This window comes from Ceratotherium simum, chromosome 7 (genome assembly GCF_057802395.1).
Source record: "Ceratotherium simum simum isolate JZ-2026a chromosome 7, ASM5780239v1, whole genome shotgun sequence".
Taxonomy (NCBI): Eukaryota; Metazoa; Chordata; class Mammalia; order Perissodactyla; family Rhinocerotidae; genus Ceratotherium; species Ceratotherium simum.
The window spans coordinates 69,659,762-69,679,266 of record NC_141906.1 but is presented as its reverse complement, the minus strand read 5'-3'; the positions used below and the strand labels follow the sequence as shown (position 1 = coordinate 69,679,266).

Genomic DNA, 19,505 nt, shown 5'->3' with positions numbered 1-19,505 from the left:
GGCTGGAGAGGGAAGGGGAAAGAAGGAGTTTTTGTTTAATGGGTATAGAGCTTCAGTTTTGCAAGATAAAAAAGTTCTGAAGATCTGTTTCATAACAATGTGAATATACTTACCATTCCTGAACTTTATGTTTAAAAATGGTTAAGATGGTAAATTTTATGTTATGTGTTTCACCATAATTAAAAAAACAAAACAAAAAAACCTACATATGCATTTACCCTTTGACCCAGCAATCCATTTCTAGGAATTTACTGTTAAGAAACTTTCAACAAAATGAAAATTTATTGTAACATTATTTGTAATTGCAATATAGTGGAAATTATCTTAAAGTCCAAACAGGAGATTTGTTGACAAAACTATGGTAGGTAAATCCAATGGAGTACAATGCAGCTGTTAAAAAAAAGATGAATAAGGAAGAGCTCTATAATATAGGATGATTTCCAGTTTACACTAAGTGAAAAAAAGCAAAGTGCAAAATATTATATATAATATGGTACCTTTTGTTTAAGATGGAAGGGGAAATAAGAAAACATATGTATCTGTTTATTTTTGATAAAATAAAACATAGCAAGGTTAAACCAGAAAAATAATACAATGAATTATCTACAGGGGGTGGGAGTGGAGGAATGGGGTGGGAGGGCTAGAGGAGGGACTGCCACCTCCCTGGGTATACTTTTTGTGTCATTTGACCTTTGGAAGCATGCTGATGCTCTATACATTTAAAAAATTAAAAATCAACAAGTACAGTAAAGCTGCAGGGTGCACAATCAACATGCAAATATCAGTTGCATTTCTATACACTAATAACGAACTATCAGAAAGAGAAGTCAGGAATACAATCACATTTACAATCACAACAGAAAGAATAAAATACCTAGGAATAAATTTAACCAAGGAGGTGAAAGACTTATACACTGCAAACTATAAGACATTATTGAAAGAAATAGAAGACATAAAGAAATGGAAAGATATTCCGTACTCTTGGATTTGAAGAATAAACATAGTTAAAATGTCCATGTTACCTAAATCAATCTACAGATTCAATGTAATCCCAATCAGAATCCCAATGACATTCTTCATAGAAATAGACAAAGAATCCTAAAATTTATATGGAACAACAAAAGAACCCAAATAGCTAAAACAATCCTCAGAAAAAAAAAAACAAAGCTAGAGGCATCACAATCCCTGAATTGAAATTATACTACAAAGCTATAGTAATAAAAACAGCATGGTACTGGCACAAAAACAGACACACAGATCAATGGAACAGAATTGAGACCGCAGAAATAAAACCACACATCTGTGACAGCTAATCTTTGACAAAAGAACCAAGAACATACAATGGAGAAGGGAAAGTCTCTTCAATAAGTGGTGCTGGGAAAACTGGACAGCCACATACAAAAGAATGAAAGTGGACCATTATCTTACACCATACACAAAAATTAACTCAAAATGGATTAAAGAGGGTCTGGCCCCGCGGCGTAGCGGTTAAGTGCACGCGCTCCACTGCTGGCGACCCTGGTTCGGATCCTGGGCAGGCACCGACGTACCACTTGTCAGGCCATGCTGTGGCGGCGTCCCACATAAAGTGGAGGAAGATAGGCATGGATGTCAGCTCAGGGCCAGTCTCCCTCAGCAAAAAGAGGAGGATTGGCATGGATGTTAGCTCAGGGCTGATCTTCCTCACACACACACACACACAAAATGGTTTAAGGACTTGAACGTAAGACCTGAAACCATAAAACTCTTACAAGAAAATATAGGCAGTACACTCTTTGACATCAGTCTCAGCAGTATCTGTTCGTATACCATGTCTACTCAGGTAAGGGAAATAAAAGAAAAAATAAACAAATGGGAGTACATCAGATTAAAAAGCTTCTGCACAGCAAAGGAAACCATCAATGAAACGAAAAGACAACCCACCAACTGGGAGAAAATATTTGCAAATCACATACCCAACAAGGGGTTAATTTCCAAAATATATAAAAAACTCATACAACTCAACAACAAAAAAATGAACAACCTGATCAAAAGATGGGCAGAGCATATGAACAGACATTTTTCCAAAGAAGATAGACAGATGGCCAACAGGCACATGAAAAGATGTTCAACATCACTAATTATTAGGGAAATGCAAATCAAAACTACAATGAGATATCACCTCACACCTGTCAGAATGTCTACAATTAACAAGACAAGAAATAACAAGGGTTGGAGAGGATGTGGAGAGAAGGGAACCCTCATACACTGCTGGTGGGAATGCAAACTGGTGCAGCCACTATGGAAAACAGTGTGGAGATTTCTCAAAAAATTAAAAATAGAAATACCATATGATCCAGCTATCCCACTACTGGGTATTTATCTAAAGAACAGGAAATCAACAATTCAAAGAGATTCATGCACCCCTATGTTCATCGCAGCATTATTCACAATAGCCAAGATGTGGAAGCAACTGAAGTGCCCATATATGGATGAATGGATGAAGAAGATACACACACACACAATGGACTACTACTCAGCCATAAAAAATGACAAAATCGTGCCATTTGTGACAACATGGATGGATCTTGAGGGTATATCGTTAGCAAAATAAGTCAGATAGAGAAAGACAAATACCATATAATTTCACTCATATGTGGAAAATAAACAAACACATAGATAAGAAGAAGACATTGGTGGATACCAGAGGAGGAGGGAGTAGGGGGAGGGTGAAAGGGATAAAGGGGCACATATGTATGGTGACAAATAAAAACTAGACTGTTGGTGGTGAACATGATGCAGCCTATACAGAAACTGAAATATAATAATGTACAACTGAAGTTACACAATGTTATAGGCCAATATGAACTCTATTTAAAAAAATTAAATCAACAAAAATGAGAAAAAATAACCAAAACTGAATGCAAACAGAAACAAATGAATCCACCTGTATTTCATATGAATAATATAACCACACAGAAAGGAAGTAGGAATTAACTATACACGTTCAGCCTGGGGGAAGAAAAGACTTCTTCTTTTTGTTTTTTTGGAGGAAGATTGGGTCTGAGCTAACATCTGTTGCCAATCTTCCTCTTTTTTTCCTTTTTTCTTCCCAAAGCCCCAGTAGATAGTTTCATGTCATAGTTGTACATCCTTCTAGTTGCTCTATGTGGGCCGCCGCCTCAGCATGGCTTGATGAGCGGTGCACAGGTCCTTGCCCAGGATCTGAACTGGTGAACCCCAGGCCACCGAAGCAGAGTGTGCGAACTTAACCGCTACACCACTGGGCCAGCCCCAAGAAGAGACCTCTTGAACTACTTTTTTTTCTGAGGAAGATTAGCCCTGAGCTAATATCTGTGCCAATCTTCCTCTACTTTACATGTGGGTTACCACCACAGCAAGGCTGACATGTGGCATAGGTCTGTGTCTGGGATCTGGGCCCATGACCCCGGGCCTCTGAAGCAGAGCGCATGAAACTTTTAACCACTACACCACAGGACTGGCACCCTTGAACTACTTTTATTAGCTTTGTTTTTTGTAGTGGTGTGGGTGTAGCAACTCTGAAATACTGTTGGGAGCCAGAGTTCTTTCTTTGGACGAAGGGAGACTAAATACAGACTGCAGAAAGGCAAGGTAGAACTCCATGGAGTTGGATCAGAATTGGAAATTACCAGTAGGAAGTCATGCTTTCTAATACATATATATATAAAATATATTAGATATATATCTATATATAATTAGATAAATATTAGGTCAATTAATTTGGCATTACTGGCAACAGAACATGCATTATGAGAAAATTTTTATTACAACAACATAATTAGGGATTTTGCCAAAATGAAGGCAAGAAAAATTAATTTAAAGGAATAAATATGTAATGCTTTATGAATTGTATATACCTTTATTATGCATCCAAACACTGCTGTCCTATCATGAGAACACCCAGGCATGTGCAATAATAATTAAATTAATTTACCTTGGATATTTTGTTGAGTGTAAGTCATACAAAAACCATAGCTTTACATATTTTTTTCTTTTGTCATTAGAAAGTATATTTGGTCTAGGTAAGAGGACAGAGTGCATTTAACAGTTAGTTAGCTTTCAAATAATTCAAATATTCCAACATATGATATGTGAGCCTTCACTGTACTCTGACCTGGCCACACAAATACTGGAGGTGGGCCTGTTACTTTCATCTCTTTTTAGGTAACTATTTTTATTTGGCTTTGGTCTTTTCATTGTTTCTATTTGAAAGCATAAATATAGATGGATAATATATAAAATGTTCATCAAAGGTAGAGTTCTCTATACAGCGTTCCATATCTAGCTTTTTAGGTTAACATTATATTCTGGCGATCACTCTATATCAGTGTATAGAGATCATTCTTATTCTTTTAACAGCTGCATAGTACTCCACCATGGGGAGTTTATTCAAGGATTATTTAGAGAAGACTCAAAGTGTTGTGTCTTGCCTCAAGTTGGATGTGGGAAGGAGCAGGGGCTGCCATGAGGATCTCAGTCACATGGGGGTGACATAAGGGAAGAGCCCCCCCCCCATGCTTATCTTTCACTCTAGTGTGGGGCTTTTATAATCAGATGAATTGGCTTGTTGAAAGTTAAAATAAGGCCACACCCTGTGTATAGAGGCAGCCTTCCCAGAAGGGACTGGATGTTTCCAACCTCAGTCACCCAAGGGAGAGGACGGACCCGAGAAGGGAAAGAGGAGCTTAGAAGTGGGGCCTTTGGTTCTGCCCCTCTGGGTCCTGAACTCTGACGGAACTAAACTGGTTTGCAGGTGCTCCCCTGCTTAAAACCATGCATACACACCCTGTTGCTCTAGATAATTTACCGTGGTTCATACAACCTCTGGAACCTGGCCTCATTCCTCACTAAACTCATTCCTCCCTCGCAGGATACTAACCAACTGCCAGTAGTCTCCTGCACAAAACATGCTGCCTCACCGCTTAAAATGAAGCTAGGTGTCAACTCTCCCAGGAGGCCTTCTTTGACCACCTTGGGCTAGGTTAAGTAACTGTTTTATGTGCCTATCTGCACCCTAGTACTGGGCATGTTGTATTATAATTGTTTACCTGTCTGTCCCCCTCACTAGAGTACAAGTTTCTCAAGCACCTGGACCTTGTCTTAGTTATCATCCTATCTCCAGCCCCCAGCTTAGCACCTGACACGCGATATCCTAGCTCAGAGTTACAAGACAGAGAGGGAACCACCACAATGCCCTTTTCCTTCACATCAAACCCTCTCTGTCCACATGTCACCTCTATTTTTACTGTAGTGCTGTCATCACTCAGGATGAATTGAAATGAGACCCAAAGGTCTGGCTTCTCCAACTCATCAATGCTGCTTTTTAGTCCCCCCAGCCTCCCACCTACTACATAAGGTGAGGGAACCATTCAAACTAGGGACACCACGGGGGCGCTCTCAGGCAAAGAAGTAATAGAGAAACCATTGCAAACCTAAATTCCATCACATCATTTTGCCATTGCTCAAGAACCCGCAGTGGCTCCCCATTGCCTACTCTATCTTAAGATCCAACTTCCTCCCCCATGAACTAACTCCACCTCACCTGCCCAAGCTCTCACATGTATGCACCCTCTCCCCTGTTGAATTTCTAGTTAGCCATGTAATAGTCTTTATCGAGTACCAGCTTTTTGCATAAGGGTGGTGCCAACGGGTGGTGGTAGTGGCCAAAGCACTCCTCAGGGCACTCCAAGTAGACATATAATGGAAATGAAAGCACTGGGCTTGCTCCGCAAATATAATTTCAAGTCATGCCACTTAGCCTCCCCATCAGCCCCACCTTCTAGCCAGATGGCTACTCTGAAACTCTTATACAGAAATTCTGCAGTTGTCATTGTATGTGCCCCTCTCTTGTCTCATCCCTCTCTCCTCGCTTGTGCCCGCTGCCTGGAATGATCTACCCTCACTCCTCCCTTATCTAAACCTGACTTTTCATTGAAGCCTCCACACTTCCAGAAAGACTTTCCTGGCTAGTACAGGCAGAGGTCCACACGGATGCTCCTTTCCCTGAATCCCTGTTTCACTTCCTGTTTATACCACATAATTCCGTGGTGTTCAATTCACTACTTTCATTTCCATTATACGTTTACTTAATGCAGCTGTAAATTATTACAGGTGGGGTACACAGGTTTTGGAGTTAGATCAATCTTGGTTCAAATTTTAGTTCCTTGGGGTGAAGAAAAAGTTTTGGAACTAGACAGCGGTGATGGTTGGATAACATTGTGAATGTACTTAATGCCACTGAATTGTACACTTAAAATGGTTAAAAGGGTAAATTTTGTTCTGTGTATTTTACTACAATAAAAAAAAATGTGGTTCCATCACTCACAGGCTGTGTGACTTCAGGTCATGTAACTTTTGTGCTTCACTTTCCTTATTTTTTGTTGCAAAGATCAAGATAAACATTGGTGATGAAAATGACTCTTAAGTGAATGTCTCAGTCGTAAAGCCTGGTACAAATATTACCAGGAGCTTCTTCCCTTCTGCTGAGCACTGCCATGTCCCCTCTGAACAGTCACTGGTTTGGTCACTTGCCTGAGATTAGCTAATCAAGTGGTGGTCTCAAAGCCACCAATTCCTTCACGGAGTTTACAGCCCGGTGTTTGAGACCAAAGCTGAACAAGCACTTTCCAATGTGATGGGGATGTGAGCGAAGGTGGCCCAGGAGAGCACAGCCCCAGGCTGACCTGGTCTGGGCTCTTCTCTGACTCCAAATCCTGTGTTCTCTCCATTCATCAAGTTCTCTTAAAGCCCAGGGTGTGGGTCAGGGAGGCAGGGAGCAGGCCCCTGCTTGCCTCCCCTCTTCTCTTTCTCCCACCTCTCTCCCCTCCACCAAGATCAGCTATGGCAACTTCAGCGGGGATCACAGGCTCCGGCAGAGGTGGAGTGGAACAAGACTCCCCTCCTCCAGGGCTCCTCCTGGGTTGCTCAAAGCTCTGTGTGGAAGGGAAAAGGGAATGCAAAAGTGGCCTTCAGGGAGGTGAAGGCCAGGAGACCCAGAACATGGCAACCCTAGGTTTCCCATAGGCTCCTCTCCATAGACTAGCTGGCCTTTCCTCAGGGACAACCCAAAGTCAGACTTAAACAGCTCCCTGGGGACATTCCTTCCCCGGGGTGGTGGTATTTTGGGGAGCGGATGTGAACTTCCCTGAGGGGAGAAGTGTGAGCTCTCAGCATCCTGCTTCCACCCCCCCCCCCAACATGCTCCATTCTCCAAATTTAGGGTGGAAGGAGAAAGGGGAAAGGTGTTTAGGCCCTCAGAGTCCAAAGAACTGAGACCTGGAATATGGGGGCAGGAGGCCCCATTATTACAGCTGACAGGAGTGGGGCCTGCAGAGCTACAGGGAGACCTCGAAGCCCCCACCCCTGTCCCGATGCTGAGATCCTGCCTGGAGGGTCCTACTTTCCTTGATGAGAGGTCACTGCGCACCCAGGAGGCAGCCCCCTGGGGCTCCCCATGCAGCCTCAGCTTTCTCCCCAACACCCCAACTCTGCCTCCCCCCCTCCCCCTTTCCAGAGTGGGGAGCGGGCAGACTGAATCACGGCTGCCGAGAGACCGGATTTGGGGCTTCCGGAGAGCCCCAAGGTCCCCCGCCCAAGCCCCTCCCCGGTCCGCGGCGCTGCCTGAGCATTTATGGTAATGTTTGGGACGGTTCGGAGCGACGCCGGATGCCCCGCCTCCCCGCGGACTCTGCTGGGCGAGATCTGGGGAGCCGGGGCTACAGCGGGGTCTCCTGGGCTGAAGCCCTGGGTGCTGGAGGGGTCCCCACGTGGAGAGGCCCCTGGGGTCAGAGGGAACAAAAGGGACAGTCCCCGCTCCGAGGGCTCAGCAGGCTGGGGACGAGGATGGGAGGGCTGTGACCCCCCTCAACATACCCCACCCACTGCCACCCCCTCCCTCTGGCTTAACGGGTGCTTAGTCCCCAGGAGTCCTTACGCATCCACATCCTCTTTCTCCTTCTCTTCCCTCAACTCCCTGGCAGGGAAGGGGCTGAGAAGAGAGGCCAGCAGCTCCCAGGGGATCCGCTGGAATGCTGGGAGCCTGGGAACGGACCCTGCAGTCCCTGGGAAAGCCACGCCGTGGGAATCCCACCCGCAGCCCCCTCCCCAGGATGGGCCACCGGATACCAGAGACCCCAGCTCCCCAACAGGGGGCTTTGTGAGAGTGGAAACCACCCCCCGTCCAAGCCCCAGCCTGTCTCGACCCCAGAGTTCAGTAGGCCAGCTGTGACGAAGGCACCCCTCCCTCTCCCTCCCCTCGCCCTGCCTGCTCCAACATAATCCCCGCCATTGTGCCACTAACCCCCTCCCCCCTCCGCTTCTCTGGACCCCTGTACAATGGGGCCTTTGCCGCCTCTAGCACTCAGGGTGGAGATGAACTCACTCACGGTTTTTCCAAGTTTAAAAATAGCCCCTCCCATTCCCCCCCCCCCCACCAAGTCACCTTCCTCCTCTTCCGCAGTGTTTCTGGGGTGCGCCTTAATCCAGGCTGCACCTTCTTCCTCCTGCCATGAGTCAAGTGCAAAGGACATGGGTAAGACTGCTTCCCGCCAGGATAGGGGCTGCTTCCCCCCATTCAATCTCTTCCCCCACATCTTCCACCCAGCCCCCCAGTATCCGGTTTCCTGGCCCATGATGTCCTCAGCAACAACTGCCCCCCACTCTCCTCCCACCCTGTTTTTCACTCCACCAGCACAGTCTCCTCCCAACTCAGACCCCCATTCTGGAAAAATTCTCCTGCCTCCCCTCCAAAGACCCAGACTGGACCCTATTTTCTGGCCGGGACAGGGGATTCCCCAGCCTCCATAACTGCTAGGATTGCTGGGCAACCACCCCCCTCCACCCGCAGCTCCTTCTCACTGCAGCTGCAAACTTGTCTTTATCAGCTTCCTTCCTCTGCCCAGCCGGACCTTCTGACGTCCTCCTGACCAAGGCCCCTTGACCCCAGAGGTGGGTGGGAGGCCACTGTGCCCACTATGCAGAGTTGAGAGGACTCCTAGGTTAAAATCTCACCCCAGCGAGCCCCTGGGGGCAGGCCCATCCTTGTCTTTTTACCTCCAACTCCACTGGGGCAGGGGTCCCACTCTTCTCCACTTCTCCTTACAATGAACTGAAAGGCCCTCCCACTCTGGAAACTACCTGAAGGACCCAGGCCACCCACCGTCAGTTTCTCTGCCTGTGGTCAGACCTATGCCAGGGAGACACACAGAGGGCATTCCACACAGCGGGTCCTCTCATCTCTGAGTAGCTTGGGTCTACTATGGGGGTGGAGGAATGCAGCAAATGAAGAGAGAAATGAAGACAAATGGAGAGAAATGAAGCAAAGAATTAGGACTGTGGCCTAGGGCCTCTTCTGATCTTGGCCTACAATCTGGGCAAGGCTGCTTCAACTCAGTCCAGGTGCACGAGTCTCTGTGGGTGGAAGGCCCATCACGGCCTCCTTGATCTCCTCTTCTGCGAGATCTCAATCCTCTCTTGCTGGAAGTTCTTCCTCTGCTGCCTTCTCTCTTTCCTGCGACTGCTGAAGCTCTATCTTCTGGCATCTCAGAGGAGCTGGAGGGCTGATACCCTCCACCTCCTGCTCCCTTGACCCTGTCCTGTCTTCACTCCCCTTTCTTCCTATTTCCAGTCCCCTCTGAGTCCTCTCCAAGGTCTTCACCTCTCTTTGGTTTGGAATCCCAAAGTGCCCCCCTCATTAAGCCATCCCAGAGCTGTCTGCCCCCTGACCTCTACCACCTACTCCCTGGTAGCGCAGATAGCCCCAAGCTACTGGCTTCCTTAAAGGACAGTCTTTGTGCTTGTTTGGTGGGGCCATGCAGGGAAGGGCTGTCACCCTGGGCTCTAACCTCATTTCCCCTTCACTGCAGAGGCAGCTCCTCCACCCCCACCTGGCTTCACCGTCCTCAGGACGGAAGAAGAATTCCGAACTGACTGTCCTTGGTGGTTAGCTGGCTTTGTTTTCAGGCCAGAGAGGAGAATGATTAGTTAACGGTGTTAAGTGAAGGGAAGGAGGTGGGGGCAGGGAAGCAGAGCTCCATGCTCAGCTCTGAGCTTGCCAGGGCAAACAGCATACTTCAGCCATTCCCCCTCCTGCCCCTGCAGACAAACAAGCTCATCCTTTCCACTCCGGCCTGGCCCAGTCCATGCATTCACTCTGGGGGATGAAGAGCCACCGTCCTCCTCTTCCTCCCTCCTCCCAGGCTCCAGGCCCCTGGCCTGGCTGGCTTGGCATGGCCTCTGGCTGGAGACTAATGGACAGAGAGGAGAGGGTCAGCAAGGTTCTGAAAGACGAGGCTGATGTGGTTTGAGAGTCATCTCTGTGTCATCAAAACGCCATCCCAGAGCATTCTCTCAAGTCACCTGCCCATCGCTGGCGTTTGCTGCCTCACCCTGCTCCTCCCCCAACCAGCAGAAAGTCTGCCCTGCCAAGCGACAGGCCTCCACCCCAAATCCAGGCCCCTATTTGACCCTCCCTGCTGAAGGAGTCCCGCAGATGTGGACCCCTTTCCCAGGGCCAGGGTGCTGGGGCCTCTGTGAGGCAAGCGCCCATCCCACTCCCCAGAACCTTAGGCCAAGAGGCCAGAAAACCCAGGGTTTGGGAAGAAGGAGGGCTGCAGGGCTCCCCACACCTTGCTTTGTGGCTGACCCCACTCAGAGAGGGCTGCCTGAAACCAGATCTGATCCCTCCTCCATACCCCCACCCCCACAATCAATAGGGATGGGGGAGCCTGTACAGGGGTAGAGGGGGCTGGAGCCCTGCCGCGGGGGTCCTTTCAACCATCAGGAACAGCAACAGGTTTTCAGGGGTCACTGGAAACCGTGCACCCATTAATTCTTTCTTCCCCCTTCTTTCTTCATTCCGGTGAGGGGGAACTGAGTCCCAGGCTAGACTCAATGAGTGAAGAGGGCGGAAACAGAATTCTCAAGGCCTGGGCTTGGACAAGTGTGAAAACCTCGGGCCTGTGAGTTCAGCCCCCTCCCTCCTTCCTCTAGTCAGAGACGGACTTGCAGGAGCTTAGCTCTGAAGGGACAGCCCCTAAGGCACCATCTCCACTCCCCAATACAGGTACCTCTGGGTTTGTGGGAGCCGGCCCAGGGTTCTTCCCTCCAAGCTGCCAGGACTGCGAGGCTTGGGGGCAGTGCCAGGCCGGCGGCAGCCGCAGTGGTGCAATCGTTCTGGGAAGCGGCCCGATTTCTCTGTGGCAGGGTCCTGCGGGCTGGAGGAGGAGGCAGAGAGAGATACCTGAATGGGAGGCCCACCTCGGGGACACCGAGGACCTTGTCGGCTGCCCCTCCCGCCGGGAGGTCCCCCAGGGCTACCTGGCTGGTAGGGGCTGAGCGGGGGCACGCGCTGCTGGTTCTGACCCGGCGTGACTCTGGGCATCCGGGCCAGCTTCTCCTCGCTGCCGCCTCGCACAGTCGGTCCGGCCTCGAGACACCTGTCACTGCCCCCTCTCCCTGCCCAGGGTGGGGGGCTGGGAGGCCAGGTCCGGCCTCCCCCAGAGCGGCGCGGCTCGGCGCAGCTCTCGGCCTCCCAGCGCGGGGCCCGCCCCCTAGGGCTGCGGCGCGCGGGGCGGGGGCGGGGGGCTGCGCGGGGCGTGGCGGGCCGGCCCCCGCGCTCCGGGCCCCCTCCCCCGCCCCCCTGACGTCAGCCCCCGGCCGCCGCGAGAACGCTCACTTGGCTTTAGCCCTCCGGCCGTGAAGCATGGAGCTGTCCAGGCTCGTCTGTGCTTTCTTGCTCGCCGCCTGCTGCTGCTGTCGCCGCGCCGCGGGTGAGTGAGGTCGCTGGGGAGCCCGCGTCCGGAACGGCTCGGGCCAGGGGGCTTCGGGAGCGTGCCCCGGAACAGCGCTGGCGACGCGGTGGAGGCCGGGGCTGTGCGCTTTGGCGTGCGCTCCTCCTTCTCGGGTCCCCGGCACCGGGGCGCCTTGCGCGCGTGCAACTCTTCTTTGCAGCCAATTTGCAGCCTCTATTCTAGAGTATCCCCAGAGCAGGATTGGGGAGGCGGGGAGGAGGCTGCTGCCCGGAGCGGAAAGGGGTGGAGCCGAGCCTTTTCGGGCTTTGGGGTGAGCTTTTCCTCAGGTGCTTACTCTGGGGGCACGCAGTTGGAGCCGTGACGAGTGGCGCAGCTAGAGCGCATCCCCAAATTCTGAATTCCGCTCCCGCCTGTTGCTGGAAAAGGCAGCTTTCTTAGCTGGAGGGGTGCGCCGAGCCCTCCCTCTCCCGCCTGGGCTTCGAGCCAGGCTGGAGGTGAGCGAGAGGCGGAGGGACGGCGGCTCCCGCCCGTGCTGGGCGTTGGCAAGGGCCGGGGGGCGGCGTGGGTCGTCCTGCGCCTACCCGGGTGACGGGATCACAGGTGGGAGAGACGAGGGATTGAGGATCCCCAGAGTGGAAGCGCCCCAGACTTGTTACACCTCCGGGAATGGGACCACATTCAGGCGGGAAGAGCGCCCCTGCACCTCGGAGTTTGCCTCTGGAAATGCCTAGGAGCAGGGCGCGCCCGGGTCCACGCTGCCCTTGTATGGCCCGCAACAGGGTCGCCTGTTTCTCTTGGCCTCTCGTCCCGGGTCGCAGCCGCTGTTCGGCAGGGGAAGGGGAGGGCTAGGCAATACCCAGCTCCTGGCCTCATGCCCAGTGCCAGCAGCGTCCCTGGGGCACCCCTGGCTGCTGCCTTCCAAGCTGACTGTATTTCTGGAGAAAAGGCTAAATTGGGCTCCACAGCTGCAGCACGTCCAGCCGCCTCTGCCCTGCTCTTCTAGCTCTGGGGAAACGGAGTCAGGGATCTGAGGCTTCTGCTCTGGGTTGAAGAGCACTCCATCTGCCGTCCGTGTCTGGAAGCCAGCCCAGGGCAACAACCCTGGCATCCCACAGTCCAGCCAGATGGTATCGAGTGACATCACCTTCTCACAGGGCAGGCAGCATGCTGGCACCACTGATGTCACTCCTGCCCACTGCCTGGCCCTTGCCCTGACCCTTGGGGGAGACTCTGACCCCTCCCTACTCACAAGACTCCCCGGAGGGGTTCCCCTGAGTGTGTGGGATGTTCACCCAAGTGCTGCTTAGAGAGTATGAGATGGGAGTTTCTGGCCAGGGTTGGCCCACTGGGTCTTGTGGGGGATTTGGGGGAAGGGATTTTTGGGGGGCAAAGAGGGTGGAGTAGTGATGTCTTCCTGTGGGTGTGGGGACACAAAGGGGCCTGTATGCCCCAGCTTGGCACATGTCTCGCATTCCCACACACTGAGCTCACTGGGAGAGGAGGGGCCTGTAAGGAAAGGGGCCTTCCTCTTGGCCCAGAGCCTGGGTTGCCCCTCTGCTAGTCTCATCTGGGAGGTGCCTGGGGCTCAGGGTCTCTACTCCAATGACCAGAAGTGACCATCCCCAACTCCCTTGAACTGGGAGAGGGCTGGCCCGGGGCTGAGGGTAGAGAGTGGTTGAAGGTTAGGAGAGGACAGGGCCCTCTTCAGATCCTGGAAGTGGCAGCAAGGACAGCTGCAGTGAGCGGGTGTGAGGGGAGGGCATGGAGAGCAGCTGGAGCTGACACAACTGCTGAGGGTGTTCCTCTCCCTCACCCCCAGGTGTGCCCGGAGAGGCGGAGCAGCCTGAGCCTGAGCTGGTGGAGGTGGAAGTGGGCAGCACGGCCCTTCTGAAGTGTGGCCCCTCCCGTTCCCAGGGCAACTTCAGCCACGTGGACTGGTTTTCTGTGAGTGCTTGGGCCCCAGAGAGGGCAGCAGGGGCAGGAGGGTCTACCTGCCCCCACACACACACATGTTGCCCCAGGACCCTCATTGCCTCTCTATCACCTCCCCTTAGGTCCACAAGGAGAAGCCCACACTCATTTTCCGCGTGCGCCAGGGCCAGGGCCAGAGCGAACCTGGGGAATACCAGCACCGGCTCAGCCTCCAGGACAAAGGGACTACTCTGGCCCTGACACATGTCACCCCCCATGATGAGCGCATCTTTCTGTGCCAGGGCAAGCGTCCTAGGTCCCAGGAGCACCGCATCCAGCTCCGTGTCTACAGTGAGTGCCCCCATCTGTTTTGTGGGCAGGGTGGGTCTTGGGAAGTGGTGGTCCCATGGCCTTCCTCATTTCTGTCCCTTGTAGAAGCTCCAGAGGAGCCAAGCATCCAGGTCAATCCCTTGGGCATTTCTGTGAACAGTCAGGAGCCTGAGGAGGTGAGATAGGCTGGGGTGGCAGGTGGTAAACGGAGCTAAGGCGGGGCTTGGGGGGGTGGTCTCAGAGGCAGGGAGACTCACACTCTGTCCTCCTTAGGTTGCTACCTGTGTGGGGAGGAACGGGTACCCTATTCCTCAAGTCATCTGGTACAAGAATGGCCGGCCCCTCAAGGAGGAGAAAAACCGTGAGTAGCCCTCTCAGCCCTTAAGAGCCATGCTTATGGCACCACTCAGGGACCACCTTGCATTTTATTTTACTTTTTTTTTAAGTACACAAGTGATGCTTGAAAATATTTTCATAAGAATTTAAACTGTACAGAAAATCTAGAAGGAAAATTTCCTCCCTGCCCCAGACTCCTTCACAAACGTCATCTCTGCTGGCAATCAGTGTGTGTTCTTTCTAGCCTATTTCTGTGTACTTACACATGTATGTATCTTGAGATTATTAGAGTTTTTTTGTTTTTTATCTAAATCAGTGGTTCTCAGCCAGATTAGGATTTTGCTCCTAATCTGGAGAGATTTGGCCATGTCTGGAGACAGTTTTGGTTGTCATAAATGGAGAGGCGCTACTGGAATCTAGTGGGTGGAGGCCAGGGATGCTGCTAACATTCTACAGTGCACAGGACAGCCCCACAACAGAGAATGATCTGGCCCCAAATGTCAACAGTGCTGGAGTTGAGAAACCCTGAGCTAAATGGTATCGTATGGTATACGTTGCTATACAATTTCATTTTTCTTTTGACAGTGAGTTTTGGAAATCTTTCCAGGTCAGTCTATTTAGATCTGACTCTTGCCTACTGCCCCATATTCCCTACGACGTATGTAATGTAGTTTTGTTAACCATTCATTCCCCTGTTAGTAGACGTTGAGAGTGTTTTCTCTTTTTATCACTGCAGCATCATTTGCACACATCATTTGCACACATGTGCCCATGTGTATGTGTTTATCCAGGGTAGATAATGAGCACTCAAACTGCTGGGTTCAAGGGTCACAGCCTGCATTTGTACCTGGCCCTCTACAGGGAGCAGGGGTCCCTTAGGTGCTCCCCTGCCAACCCCCAAGGAGACCAGGGAGTAGGGTTGGACGTAGGGCTGAGACCAAGCCACTCTCCCCTTCCTCCCTGCCCAGGAGTCCACATTCAGTCATCCCAGATTGTGGAGTCGAGTGGCTTGTACACCTTGCAGAGCATTCTGAAGGCACAGCTGGTTAAAGAAGACAAAGATGCCCAGTTTTACTGTGAGCTCAACTACCGGCTACCCAGTGGGAATCACATGAAGGAATCTAGGGAAGTCACTGTCCCTGTTTTCTGTGAGTACTGACCCAGTGGGGTGGGGTCTGGCAGAAACTCCTGCTAGCTCCTCCCGCCCAGCGCAGGAGCAGCTCTTACTGAGAGCCACCCATTTTGCCTGTGCAGACCCCGCGGAGAAAGTGTGGTTGGAAGTGGAGCCCATGGGAATGCTGAAGGAAGGGGACCGCGTAGAAATCAGGTGTTTGGCTGATGGCAACCCCCCACCCCACTTCAGCATCAGCAAACAGGTACAGAGGGCTCCGTGTGCTGGTGCAGACAGAGATGCAGAAGTTGTGGGAGGTACACTCTACTCACTCCTTCATCCTCTCCCAGAACCTCAGCACCAAGGAGATGGAGGAAGAGATAACTGATGACAACGGGATCCTGGTCTTGGAGCCTGCCCAGAAGGAGCACAGTGGTCTCTATGAATGTCAGGGCCTGGACTTGGAAACCACAGCATCACTGCTGAGTGACCAACAGGAGCTGCTAGTAAACTGTGAGGGGCTGGGGGCCAAGAACAGGGGGACCGGGCTGGGTCAAGAGGGAATTTGCCCCACTCTTCTGCACACAGGATGACACTACTGCTGTGTCCCCAGATGTGTCTGATGTCCGAGTGAGCCCTGAAGCCCCTGAGAGCCAGGAAGGCAGCAGTCTCACCCTGACCTGTGAAGCAGAGAGTAACCAGGCCCTTGAGTTCCAGTGGCTGAGAGAAAAGGTACCCAGGCGGGCCTGGGGCTGTGGGGCAAGGGGTTGTGGGAAGTGGGGGGCTGTGAGTGACCCTCTGACCCTTCTCTCATCCCAGACAGGCAAGGTGCTGCAGAAGGGGCCTGTGCTCCAATTACACAACCTGAAACGGGAGGCAGGGGGAGGCTACCGCTGTATAGCGTCTGTGCCCAGCGTACCTGGCCTGAACCGCACACAGCTAGTCAATGTGGCCATTTTTGGTGAGGAGGCCCTCTGGGCAGAGATCAGGTAGCCCCTTGAAGCCACCCCAAGTTGGGTGGTTTCAAGCTCTTTGACGACAAAAAGCCACCTGCTGTCCTGGGGTGCTCTGGTGGGGAGGGGGAGGCAGGCTAGCGGAGTTTGCTGCCTCATCCTTCTCCCTACCTCCCCAAGGGTCCCCGTGGATGACATTAAAGGAGAGGAAGATGTGGGTGAAAGAGAACACAGTGTTGAATCTGTCTTGTGAAGCATCAGGACATCCTCGGCCCACCATCTCCTGGAATGTTGACGGCGTGGTGAGCAGGCCCATTTTCTCTTCCTATGCTTTCATTAATCCCTGCCCAGGCTTTGCTGCCATGACCGGACATCCTCCCCGCCCCCTGAGCTGCGTCTCCTTCCTTGTAGGCAAGTGAACATGACCAAGATCCGCAGAGTATCCTGAGCATCCTGAATGTCCTTGTGACCCCAGAGCTGTTGGAGTCAGGTGCTGAATGCGTGGCCTCCAACTCCCTGGGCAAAAACACCACCATCATTTTCCTGGAGCTGGGTAAGGACCTTGTCCTGCAGAGTGTGGCAGGGTCATGCCCAGGCATGGGCATTAACTGGTGCTTTTCCTAACCCATCTTTCAATCCATTTAACTACTCTCACACCAGACTCCAACAGGACCACTGGCCTCAGCACTTCCACTATCAGTCCTCATGCCAGAGCCAACAGCACCTCCACAGGTAAGTGGGGCCTGGCATGAGAACAGGGCTGTGCCAGGGCATCCTCTTCCTGCCCTGACCCTCCCTGGGGAGCCCTGTCAAGAAAGGTGAGCAGTGGCCTATCTTCTGTCAGCCCTGGGCTGGGTGGAGCAGCGATGGAAACGTGGGAGCCCGGGGCAGGGAGTGACTAGGAGTGTCTTTGTGGACAGAGAAAAAGCTGCCAGAGCCCGAAAGCAAGGGTGTGGTCATCGTGGCTGTGACTGTGTGCATCCTGGTCCTGGCTGTGCTGGGCGCTGTCCTCTATTTCTTCTACAAGAAGGGCAAGCTGCCGTGTGGACGGTCAGGCAAACAAGAGATGTAAGCACGGTACCTAGCGCTCTGCGCCCCTACCCCATCTCATGCTGCCCAGCTTGCTGCCTCCTCGAGACGTTCCCCTGCCTGCCCCAGTGCCCACTCGCCCCGGAGGAGCAGGCCTGGGCCGCTGGGTCTGAGCGCTCCCTGCTTTACTGCCTGCTACCCAGCTTCCATCACCCACACCTTCTCCCTTTCATTCACTACCTGTTTCCCTTCCCTGAGCTGGCCCCAGAGCACCTAAGAGCCCATCACCCAATCCAACATCCTTCCCAACGGCCCTCCCCTTCCCTTGCCCCCGAGTTGCCAACCTCTTGCCTCCCTCCCTCCTCCCAGCACGCTGCCCCCGTCTCGTAAGAGCGAATTTGTAGTTGAAGTTAAGTCAGATAAGCTCCCAGAAGAGATGGGCCTCCTACAGGGCAGCAACGGTGACAAGAGGGCTCCAGGAGACCAGGTAGGAGGCAGGTCCTGTGGTCAGTGCCTGACACATCTTCAGGGCTTGGGAGCAATAGGGACTAATGGTTCTCGTTCCCCCCAAACACTAACTCTTTCTATCCTTCTCCTTCTCTGTTGGAGATTGGCAGCAGGCCCCATCTTGCCTTCCTAACCCTACTCACAGATGGTAGGGCCAGGCAAGTGGCTGAGGGACCCTGGAGAGAGGGTAGCTCCCAAGACTGAGAGCAAAGACCCTGTCCCATCACCATCACCTTCTCCTGAACCATGCCTGTGGCTCAGGTCACTAGGTGTGTAGTGTGGCCCAGTCCAGTCTGGGGGCCTACTCTCTCCTTCCCTGCGTGCCATAGCTGCCCTTGCTTCTTCCCTCCAGGCTGCTGCCCCCTGTTCATCAGCTTTTGCTTCTGTCCCTCCTCCCTTAGTGCTCACACCTTGAACTCTGGTCACTGTCTCCACATTCTCCTTACTTTTCCTCCTCTTCACCCATTTTTAGGGAGAGAAATACATCGATCTGAGGCACTAGCCCACTGAATCACACCAAGCTCCTTTCCCGCCTGGAACATTTCCTGCTTCCTGCGCACTCTCCCTCCTCCCCAGCACTCAGGATGGTGGCCAAAGCCTCTAAAGTGGACTACAGAGAAGACCCCTGCTCCAGCTCACCTGCAGAACCCATTTGAGGGCAAATGGGCTAGGAACAGAGCCGTCCTGATGAGGATCTCACGTGCCCTGGAGGCCCCCTCTTCAGGGACCATTCCACCACCCTCTCAATTTATTGAGTGACACTCATCCCAAGGAGGGGGCCTCAGTCCCCCAGGAGTGGGTAGGAGAGTTTCTCTTTACCCACGTTACAGCTGTAAATACCCGTCTTTGACCAGAAGCTGAATTAGGTAGCCTATTTATCTTGAGCTGATTTCCTGCCCCAAAGGCTGGCTTCATAATTCAGTTGTATCACTGAAGTGAGGATGCACTGAGGCCAGGCCCCTCTCCAGTGGTGAACTATGTTGCTCACACCAGTGCTGGAGAGTACCCCAGCATTATCTAGAAGCAGCTGACTGCCTGCCTCTGAAGTCCTTTTTGTGATACATCCTCCTCTGGACAGAAGCCAGGAATTGGTGTCATTCTTTAAAAGACATGCTGGGTAATCTCACTGTCCTTGCAGTGAGCAAGCTGGGCACTGTTTTCCAGAGTTAAGGCCATTGAGCCCGAGCCCCCTGCATTCATTCAGCTCCCACTGCCCTCAAGGGGTCATGTAAGACTGAAAGGTGGGAGTAGGGGACAGAGATGAGGTCAAGACTGTCCTTTATGGGGATTACAGCTATAGTTGTTATAGTAGCACCAAACTTCTACAAACCAAGCTAATGGGCTTAGACCCTAGCAGAAGGGCCCTAATGGGAGAATGGATACTTAGGATGAGAAACCGGCCTGGCTAAAGCTTTGGGGTATGTATGTGTATCTATGTGTGTGTGCGTGTGTGTATATATATATATATATGGTTTTGTTAGGTTGTGTGTAAATTTGCAAACTGTTTCCTTTTTATATATATATATGAAAAATAAAGCTTGATTGTCCCAGAAATCT

The 19,505-nt window shown here is 51.9% G+C and overlaps 1 protein-coding gene and 1 long non-coding RNA gene across 3 annotated transcripts; one reads left to right on the top strand and one right to left on the bottom strand.

Annotated features, from left to right (window-relative positions):
* Positions 1 to 296: 296 nt before the first annotated feature.
* LOC147916701 (uncharacterized) lies at positions 297 to 11,511 on the bottom strand. Its single transcript, XR_015552732.1, has 4 exons — positions 11,338 to 11,511; positions 11,088 to 11,234; positions 8,462 to 8,522; positions 297 to 6,953 (listed from the first exon to the last, which is right to left on the bottom strand). It is a non-coding gene; the product is annotated as an uncharacterized LOC147916701 (long non-coding RNA).
* A 176-nt stretch (positions 11,512 to 11,687) lies between these two features.
* On the top strand, positions 11,688 to 19,502 carry MCAM (melanoma cell adhesion molecule). Of its 2 annotated transcripts, XM_014785053.2 has the most exons (16): positions 11,688 to 11,789; positions 13,591 to 13,715; positions 13,826 to 14,033; positions 14,118 to 14,188; positions 14,286 to 14,373; positions 15,317 to 15,496; positions 15,603 to 15,724; positions 15,810 to 15,972; positions 16,073 to 16,191; positions 16,279 to 16,420; positions 16,593 to 16,714; positions 16,824 to 16,965; positions 17,073 to 17,144; positions 17,333 to 17,480; positions 17,811 to 17,928; positions 18,421 to 19,502. In XM_014785053.2, the coding sequence occupies exons 1-16, from the start codon at positions 11,723 to 11,725 to the stop codon at positions 18,448 to 18,450; spliced, it is 1,917 nt and encodes a 638-aa protein (XP_014640539.1). In that variant the 5' UTR covers positions 11,688 to 11,722; the 3' UTR covers positions 18,451 to 19,502. The 2 variants fall into 2 exon arrangements, with proteins under 2 accessions (XP_014640539.1, XP_014640540.1); XM_014785054.2 differs by lacking the exon at positions 17,811 to 17,928.
* Positions 19,503 to 19,505: the final 3 nt, after the last annotated feature.

Bases quoted from the DNA above. Each gene is read 5' to 3' on its own strand.
- MCAM (XM_014785053.2), top strand. From the start codon at position 11,723: ATGGAGCTGTCCAGGCTCGTCTGTGCTTTCTTGCTCGCCGCCTGCTGC. The intron at 14,374-15,316 runs GTGAGTAGCCCT...CTCCCTGCCCAG, and splicing joins CCTCAAGGAGGAGAAAAACC to GAGTCCACATTCAGTCATCC. The intron at 17,481-17,810 runs GTAAGCACGGTA...CCCTCCTCCCAG, and splicing joins CGGTCAGGCAAACAAGAGAT to CACGCTGCCCCCGTCTCGTA.